Here is a 9,559-nt window from a genome sequence, read left to right on the forward strand (position 1 = left end):
TCATGAATCAAAGGTAGATTTCTCTTAGGAACTTTCTTAAGAACAAATTTAAGAAATAACTTAGGAAGATATTGGTGAATTAGGCCAAATGTGAGTAAAACACAGGTTGGCTGGCCATTCACAAAAAAAGACAGTAAAAGTACCTGATCGCAAGCTTTTACATACATTTACATTTATGCATTTAGCAGACGCTTGTTACAATTAAACAGCATGAACCTCAAAAGTGCAAGGGTGTACCTGTGGAAAAAGCAAGCAACCATAATATATTTCACAGCGAGTAAAATCAATATGAGAATTAATTTCCATCAAGTTAGTTATCATTGGTGACTCAAATGCCTTTAAAATAAAGGACTTCTCTGAGAGCTGCTCTGTATGCCACTGCAACCTGCACAATCCTTTGAAATAAGGCACGTTAAGAAGACAACAGATTAAACACTGCCATCTGCTGACCATACTTTGAACATGCAATTAATTTACAATTTCTAATGAGAGGGAGAACGACAAGAAGCATTGAATTTGAAGACAAGAGTCAAAAGTGAAGGCGGCTTTTGTTCCCCGTAGACATCAGCAACGTGAAAAATCACAAATAGTCGAACCCCTTAACAATCTTGATCAATAACTACAATTCGCAGAGGCTTTTCTGTTGCACTGGTTGTAAATCCGACGACTTGTGTAGGCATTTATTTCAGCACCACGGAGAGCGGCCGCTCAGGAAGTGGCAGCAAGACAGGGATTGGACTGTGAACACGGATGCTATTATGGCCGGCTTGTCTATTGGTCTAGACCGATGTGACAGCCCATTGGCAGTCGGTGATAGGACAACGACGGCGACGTTGAGGATTTATTGCTCTACGGCATTGTAACATAAGTGAAATACCAGTTTAGATAGGCATTCAATTAAGTGTTTCGCTCTACCATCAAGGTTTGTGTTATATATTTGTATTTTAGCATAGCATGTCGAGGGACAGGTCATTATAAAGTAGGACACGGTGGAGCAGGTAAGCAGATTACGTTTCCCATATGGAAAGCCGTTATTTCTAGCGTTGGTGATCAGATGCCAGTAAATCAGGAGAGTAGTTCTGTAGTAACCCAATAGATATCCATATTTCTTTGATGCCACAAACCTACTGAAGCAACACTGCGGTGTTTCCCTAAATTAGTTTTCACTGAATCATCGGTCCGTTTACATCCTAACCGGAAAGATTTCCAGATCCTTAAAACCCTAGAGCCTCCATTGAGCCGATGCCTCAACCACACTGTTTACTGTAAATCCCTCTACTCGATTGTAACAACGTTGAGATAAGCTCTTGTACAAATACCTCACGGCCCTATTCCTCTACACGAGTAGATGTTTGATGTTTTCCTCTAATTAATTTGTCCAAATTAACAATTTGTTCGTCTTCCTTGTAGGCCTACACGTAGTCAATGTCCTAATATATCTAACTGCTTCTGTCGATTCCACAGACTGAAGACAAAATCTATCCGAAAATAACATCCACATTCTAACCCAATGGCTGGTAAAAACGTCTATCTTAAAATAACTTTCAATAATTGTATGTCTTTCATGTAACAATTACTTCAATATGACTATATATTATCTAAACATGTGTGACGCTGGGTTGTGAAGCTGTTATTGACAGTTACCATTGTGTTACAGAGAATAACTTCCCTCCGCTACCGGAATTTATTCCCCTGAGGCCATGTTTTTACCAGGACTTTGACGAGATCCCTGAGCAGCATCGCACCATGTGTAAGAGGATGTACCACCTGTGGATCTGTGAGTTCCATTCAAAACACACACGTACAAACACACATACACATATAAGTACACATGTACCAATGCATGTATAGTGCACACACCGCACACATACACCAAACAAACACATACACATACATACATACACACAACCATGCACACACACACAAAACCACAAACACACGAACATACACACATACGCGCATAAACGCACACAGACACACCCTCACTGATGAAGCCTACTGTTTAGATAAGATCTTTGTGGTGAACAATGGAGCTGACAGTTAACCCCTCCCCTGCCACAGACATTTTTGTCACAACCAGGGGCCTCTCTTCTCTCCACAGCACAACATATAGAGGATGACATAGAATGTTCTGGCCACACCAGATAGAGTGGTTATCTGTCACCCTGGGCTAAACCACGGCCATGTTGCTGTGTCTCATATAATGACTTAAATGTTCTCTTTCTGCAGATTCTCATAACCGATAAAAACAAACAGGTATTTTGCTCTATGCTTCTGCCTGCGCACTAAAAGATGGCTTGTATTCTGTTTAGATTTTCTGCATGTTTGGGTTTCTCCATGGTGTGTGGCATGGAGGTATGGCAGACTGCCTGTTTTCCAAGTTTTTTCCAAACTGCTCAATTTGTCTCATGATTTGTTTTGCCCATCTGTGTGTGAATTCCGTCTTGAAATCCCTTAGTTTCTCTGTTGCATGTATGGAAAGAGGTCAATGTTTAATTTGTGGTTAATGTATATTCATGACATGAGCTGCCTCCCACTTTGTTTCACAAAGGGAGATTTAAACAGTTGAATCACTGAATGATGATGAATTAGAACAGCTTTGGTGTGTTTACAGCTCCTGTGTAGGGCCTTGGGTTTCCTCAGTAGACCAGTAATTGAACATGATTGGATGCCTATGGCAGTTTTGTGAGGAAGGCTAGAGCCAAACTGTTCAAGCAGGGCTCTAATTAGAACCAATTAGAACTTGTGGGGAGTAGATTTGTTACGTTACCCAGAGCAAACCACAGATGAAAACCTGGACACCTGCGGAAAGGGCATTCAAGGACCTGCAGGAGAGAGAGAGAGAGGCTGTTAATTAACAAATGATTCTGCATGCCGCAAGTTTAGCTGCTTTGAAAATACACACTGTGCTTCCACTGATTGACCGGCTCTATGGACTTCTGTCCGTGCCCTGTTACATGAGACAGTATTACGTATGACATCTCTTGTGTGGAATGGTTGTTTTCTTTTCAGTGAACACTGCCACTCTGGCTGTGAATCTTGTGGGCTGCTTCGTGTGGATGATGGGCGGTGGGGGTGTGACTAACTTTGGCATGTCCATCATCTGGCTCCTCCTCTTCACGCCCTGCTCCTACGTGTGCTGGTTCAGGTCTATCTACAAGGCTTTCAAGTAGGTGAACTCCCAAAAAATCGCTATTTATCTATCGATCAATCTGTTTCTGTCTATTTGTGTCTGTCTGTGTCTGTGTCTGTGTCTGTGACTGTGTCTGTGTCTGTGTCTGTGTCCATCCATCCATCCATAAGATATACTGCACTGTAGTTTTAAAAGACATGTAAGATAAAACTGGGAACGGGGTGGACTCTGATGTCAATGTTTGTGTTTGTATTCTGTGCCATCCCAGGTCAGACAGCTCCTTCTCCTTCATGGCGTTTTTCTTTGTGTTCATGGCCCAGGTTGGCATCAGCATCATCCAGTGCATCGGTATCCCTGGTTGGGGAGTGTGGTAAGACCCTATATACCTGACATCTCCTGCCTCTCTCACCTCATCTCAAACACAGCAGTAACACCACCCATGGGGTCACACTATCCTTATCTCATTACAGGGTGACAGGCAGATAATAGCCCAGCATAACTTTTATGATGCTTCTGTCATTAGAATTTGAGAGGCTGCTAAGGGCACCCACAAAATTCCACCTGATCTGACTGGCGGAAATCATTCTAATAGAAGCTTCCATAAACTTGCTAAATGTCAGCCTTTAGACATTTTTTTTTTTTTTTTGCATGGGGTGTAAAACAGAGGCAGTTTTACGGTAACCCGTAGCAAAAAGGCGACCAAGATTATTGTCATTCAACACCCAGCTGCTCATCATAGCATCATTATATAGAAGTAGACAATTATTATGTCACTGTCATAATCACCATCATCATTGTAGTCATATTCCCATAGCGCTCCTCATCATAATCATCAATCATCGCCAGAGAGCATTAGCCTAGCATCTGTATTATCTTGTAGTTGCCAATTCAACTGCTCATTCTTTTTCCTCTCTTCGTGTTCCAGTGGGTGGCTAGCCACCATCTCTTTCTTCAGCTACAACATCTTCATTGCTTTGGTCATGTTGGTGCCCACGCTCATGTTCACGGCTGTGGCCACTCTGTCCTTCATCGCCCTCACCAGGGTAGGTCACCCCAGGAGAACAGCTGCCCCACAGCACCGGGACATGGGGTGGAACCCCTCTGGGGTTCTACTCTCAGGGTCCTAGAACCATGCTCACTGGATTCTGACCCCACACTCTCTCCTGTTTGTTGTAGATCCATAACTTCTATCGCGGCAGTGGGGCCAGCATGAGCAAGGCCCAGGAGGAGTGGACCACAGGGGCCTGGAAGAACCCCCTCGTCCAGGAAGCCGCCCAGCAGGCAGCCATGGGGGCGGCCCAGGGCGCCATGCAGGGCCAGGGCCAGGGCCAGGGCCAGGGCCAGGGCCAGGGCCAGCAGTACTCCACCCCTCAGTACGACAACCAAATGTAGCCTCCGAAAGGGAGGGGGAGGGGCATGCCGAGGCTTGATCTGGATTTGGATGTCTGCCTCTGGGTAACGTGCTCTGGGCCTATCAGAAGGTTTCCTTAGGGCATTACATTTATACCACACCACCGTGCAGTTTAGTGAATGTCTTGCAAACACTATGGTCAGATTTTCTGTACAACTTCAGCAGCTTGTTTTGTGGGTTATCTGGAAAACTATCCTCAAAACTTCCAAAAGTTGTATCACTATTTAGTATTAAACAGTTTCTGGTGTTAGATCCTGAACTTTACGTTTGGGTTACTGTTGTGTCTCCATAGAGAGAACTATGGTGTGGTTGAGTTTTATTTGAAGCTTTTCATCTACTAAAAGGAAAGCAGCGTAAGAACTTTCTTGAATAGAGAACAGTTATTATGATGACCTTAATTTGACCTTAATTTGGCACTTGACTGAGTTTGAGTCTGTAAGATACAACTGCATTGTGGGAGCATTATTTTAGCATTCACTTAACGTTTGAATTCTTTTGGGATATCAAACTGTGGTGGGGTTCGAAGTGTCTTGCAAAAAGTCTGTACTGTTAAAATATATCAGTTAAAAATATCTACATTTTAAATTATGTATTCTGACTGTATTATGTACATTGTTTATAGATATACTGTACATATGCAATATATTTAATGTATGTATGTATTGTATGTAATGTATTTCAGTTCCTTCAAATGTTTGTATAGAAGGTTGTTTTTTTTAAACCTGTGTGTGTATGATGTCTAGTCTGTGGTAGACAGCTTGTCCCCTGCTATATGGCTATTTGACCACAAGGGGGTACTGTCTTTTCGTTGTTCAATCTATGGCGAAGGCTTGTATTCATGCTACATCCATGCACACCTGGCTGTATTGTTACTCAAACTCTATTCATTCTGTAGCAGTCGCTGTCTAATCTCCTTGGAGGAACCCATAATCTGAGTGGGCCCCAGCGAATCTCACCCTACTCTGATCTCTCCAACGGGGCAGATGGTTGGCCAGGTGGTCCTCACAAGTACACCACTGTCTTCTGGGAGAGAAATGGGGAGGGTTTGTGGCACAATATGCGTGCCACTGGCTCTTGCTGTGTACCAAGGAGGTGTAGAAACAACCTAAATTGGCTGGAGCTTCAGCAATACCCTGGTGGGATCACAGTTTCTCTCCTAACTCTTGGAGGGGAAACGGTGTGTTCTCTGTGGGGAATAGGTTGGAAAGCCATTGAGTGAAAGCGCAGCTATCAAAGGGACACTTGTCAGTGTAACTTGTGGAGTATTACATTAGCAAATGATTCTGCAGGAACGGTCTGTGTTGAGCCGTCTGTGGACAGTCAGTAAGGAGGATTAACCAGGAAGTCCAGAGTACACGGAGGCCCTTGCTGGCTCCCACTGGAGAACTTTCTCCTTATCCGTCTAACCTCATGTCATACTGGGATTTACACGTTTTAAAAGGGACGTTAAACTTGTCACTCGTTTTTAGATGTCATCATTTTAGATTTTTTTTTTAATGTCGTCTTCTTGTCAGAATTATTTATTTCCCTTATGGACAATAAACACATCCTATAGCATCTGCTAGAGTCATTATCATTGTTTCTTTTCTGACTGGCAATATGTTTTGTTTTATGCATGTGTGTTTGTGTGTGTGCGCGTGAGTGTGTGTGCGATCGCTTGACACTTGATGCATGGTAGTTCCCGATGTTCTTGGTTCATGCTCACTATTTCTGCATAATTAATCTGCATTCGTTCAAGCATGTCACTTTGTCTGGCATCTATATTTTCATTGTTTAGGTCTTTAGTTTGTCGAATTCTTAGATTTAATCAAGAAGTTGCATTCCATCATTAAGATGTGATTTGGAAACTGTTTCCAATACATTAAACACAACAAATGGAACCCAGATACATTTATGCAATTATGGAAAGACAACATCAAGAGTAAGAAGTGATGATAATAATGTCCTACAGGGGGCAGTATGGGTACAGTGCGAAGAAGCAGAAGATGGAAGGGCATTCCTTCCATCCCTCCACCAGGGGCAGTATTGGACCTCTTTTTCACTATGTGGTGATTTCCTTAGCTTACATACAAAAACAGCACATGAACTAGAAGAAAGACCTGATAGTGAAGGGCGTTGAAGGCGATATGGCCAGGCTGCGTTTACTTGTCTGCCTAATAACTTTACTCTTGGTAAACTCCAATAAACCCAGCAACAATTTCACCCTCGACATCCTCGGCGAAGGTGCTTCATCGCAGATTAGATTCAAAAGCACTTTAAATGGATTTATCTGTGAATGCCCCCCTTTCCTGGCTGTCCAGCTCTCCCAGTGTGGAGAGTGGTACTGCAGACTCACTCAGAGGGACTGCAGATGAAATTACACAGCGATACAGGAACCCAGAGAATCCCCTGCCAACCGCCCAGCACTCTTATTGGTGCAAACATGAAAACAGATTTTGTCTGTAGACATGCAATGAAAGCCAAGTCTGTAACAGCACTGACAGTTTTCCAGTAGATTCAAATGATTGACTAGTGTAACAATTGTATGACGAACATAACAGCTGTATGAAAACACGTATTCATTGTTGGCTATACTGATCCATATTTAATCATAAAGACAATGTTATATAAATGGTATGTTCCAAAACGATTTAATATTATCATGGTCGTGATCTACTTGTACCTACTTTTCAATTGGGTCTTTGAAAACATAAAGGCAGCATAAAAGTAATTTTATTTATTTACAATCTAGTCAACTGCTACAGTGTTCCTAAAGTGTGTTGACTTTAACTTTTGACCTGGCTGGCTGTGTGTTCCTCCTTCAGTATTTTGATTACCGTTACCATGGCAAACACTGCTGACTCCCTCATCCAGTAAACATCTCTTCTTGTGGATCAGTCAAGCCTACAGGAGAGGGGCGAGAGTGGAGGCAGGGATGGAGGATGAAGAGATGGAGGAAGGGAGGGTCCACACAGAGGCCACAGTGTATGACCTGGAGCTGACTGAACACAGAGGAGCTTTATGTGCTACCACTCAGGGGAGAGTGTTCCCCTTCACCCTGTTACCCCCCCCTCCACACACACACACACACACACACACACACACACACACACACACACACAAACACACAGGACCCTGGGTTCATACCCTGGCTTGTGCTAAACCAAGCACTGAGCAGTGTGTGTGTCTGCGTTTGCCTGACTAAACCATATCTGTCCGTCAACTCCATCTCTCTTCGGCTACACTAAGCAGTGCCACAGGTCATCTGGCCCAGGACCTGCTCTTTGATGGCTGTGCTGACTAGGCCTGTTAAGGGACTGTAGGTTTCCCTTTTTCTCCCAACCTAAACAGGAAAGCACCACACAAATGCACACAGGAACAAAGGCAGAGATGGCAAACGTACACACATCCTTCACTCAAGTATAGGTACAGATACTCGTATTAAAAAATACTCTACGTAAAAGTTAGGAGACACTTTTTCACTCAAGTTAAAGTGAAGAAGTATGCGCTCTGACATACTATAGCCTACTTAATTAAAAAAGTTGCCATTACTATTACCTGTTTTAGTGTCACCCTGGTAACTGCAGGGCTGCCAACTCTCACGCATTGGCCGTGAGACACACGCATTTCAAGAATAGAATGTCTCTATTCTCAGTCATGTCGACAATGCTAACTCCCTTTGTCTCATCCATACATACCGTTGCCGTCCTTCTTGTTGCCTTCTGCCTTATTGCTCCGTGGTGGCTTTGTAGACTTGGCCTAGATTACGTCTGTTGTGCGTGATAGCCAGGAAATGAAAAAGGCGCGCATTGACAAGAAATAATATTGATCATGCCACCAAATAGTTAAAACTAAAGTAAGGCCTGGTTTGAAAATGTAAAAAATGTAAGGACTAAGGAGTGAAAGTAAAAAGTTGTCAGAAAAAGAAATTGTGAAGTTAAGTAGGCTACTGATACCAGAAAAATCTACTTATGTAGGCCTACAGTAACAAAGTAGGCTATTTGTACTTCGTGACTTCGCATCTCTGGACGAAGGGATGCAGCATGTTTGTCCAGAACGGTGGAAAAAGAATTGGTCCACAGCTGTTTTTCCCTGTGGTGCCGGAGATGGACTGCCAGATTGTTGGCCTACTGTGTTCTGGTTTGATGCCGACAATGAGATCCAATGTGTAGCTGCACCGTACAAACAAGCTGTTGACTTGCACCTCAGTTAACCCCTTGGTATTTGTGGTTGATGGACAGACCTGGAGAGCAGAGTGAACTTTACAGAAACAATCCCCCGATAAATTATTAACATTGGGTAGAGACTGAGTCCACAGGCAGGCCCTCTCCAAAAGCAGCTGGCATCATGTGCTAGTATAAGAATTCTCACCCAGGCTCATCTTCACACGCACATCACGAGCAGGTCGGAGCTCGGAGGAGCAGGAGAGCTGTGAGGGAAGGGTCACCAAGTTGTCTGAAAACAGGCCACGAAGCGCCGCTGCACTGGTCTGTGAAATCGCCCAACTGATGATGGGAGTCGTCCCATTGACAGCAGAGGAAACGGTGACACGAGAGGCCGAGGAACGAGTCCGCTGAAATATGAGGCTGTCAGTGGGGGGAGAGAGACATGAAGCGGAGTCGCGAGGGCTCAGCGCGGGCGCGTCGCTTTTCGAGGTTGACTTCATCATCCAACTCCCCACGGAGCAGAACGGAGTGACGTCTGCAGACAAGCCACTGACTGAGGGACTCCGATTAAAGCTTGAAGCCTATATCGTCTCTGCTACATCCACTCATTTGTTCCAATTGCCTGGGACTACAACGCGAATATCCCAACTTCAATTTATGTCTTGCAAGGGAGGGAGGGAGGGAGAGGGGGGTGTCTTAATGAGAATTTATTGGCCTGTTGTTGCAGCCCGACGGACTCCGGGGGATGCAGAGGGAATCATCCATTTGCATACTCCTTAAAATTGATGAGTAGAGAAAGTCAGAGGACCAACTTGTACGGGAGAATACATCTTTGCTGCAGACACCAAAGCAGGGCCAGATGTTTCACAG

General features: G+C 44.0%; 1 protein-coding gene across 2 annotated transcripts; it reads left to right on the forward strand.

The window, feature by feature from the left end:
• The first annotated feature begins 557 nt into the window (after nucleotides 1-557).
• On the forward strand, nucleotides 558-6,103 carry LOC134027769 (secretory carrier-associated membrane protein 5-like). Of its 2 annotated transcripts, none has more exons than XM_062470852.1 (7): nucleotides 558-998; nucleotides 1,465-1,517; nucleotides 1,658-1,777; nucleotides 3,013-3,169; nucleotides 3,402-3,503; nucleotides 4,059-4,176; nucleotides 4,310-6,103. In XM_062470852.1, exons 2-7 carry the CDS (start codon nucleotides 1,511-1,513, stop codon nucleotides 4,523-4,525), a joined length of 720 nt encoding a protein of 239 aa, XP_062326836.1. In that variant the 5' UTR covers nucleotides 558-998; nucleotides 1,465-1,510; the 3' UTR covers nucleotides 4,526-6,103. The 2 variants fall into 2 exon arrangements, with proteins under 2 accessions (XP_062326836.1, XP_062326835.1); XM_062470851.1 differs by having other exon boundaries at nucleotides 562-922.
• The last annotated feature ends 3,456 nt before the right edge of the window (nucleotides 6,104-9,559 follow it).

The sequence above is a fragment of the Osmerus eperlanus genome, chromosome 10 (genome assembly GCF_963692335.1).
Source record: "Osmerus eperlanus chromosome 10, fOsmEpe2.1, whole genome shotgun sequence".
Classification (NCBI taxonomy): Eukaryota; Metazoa; Chordata; class Actinopteri; order Osmeriformes; family Osmeridae; genus Osmerus; species Osmerus eperlanus.

Bases quoted from the DNA above. Each gene is read 5' to 3' on its own strand.
- LOC134027769 (XM_062470852.1), top strand. The intron at 1,778-3,012 runs GTGAGTTCCATT...TTTTCTTTTCAG, and splicing joins GATGTACCACCTGTGGATCT to TGAACACTGCCACTCTGGCT. The intron at 3,504-4,058 runs GTAAGACCCTAT...TTCGTGTTCCAG, and splicing joins ATCCCTGGTTGGGGAGTGTG to TGGGTGGCTAGCCACCATCT.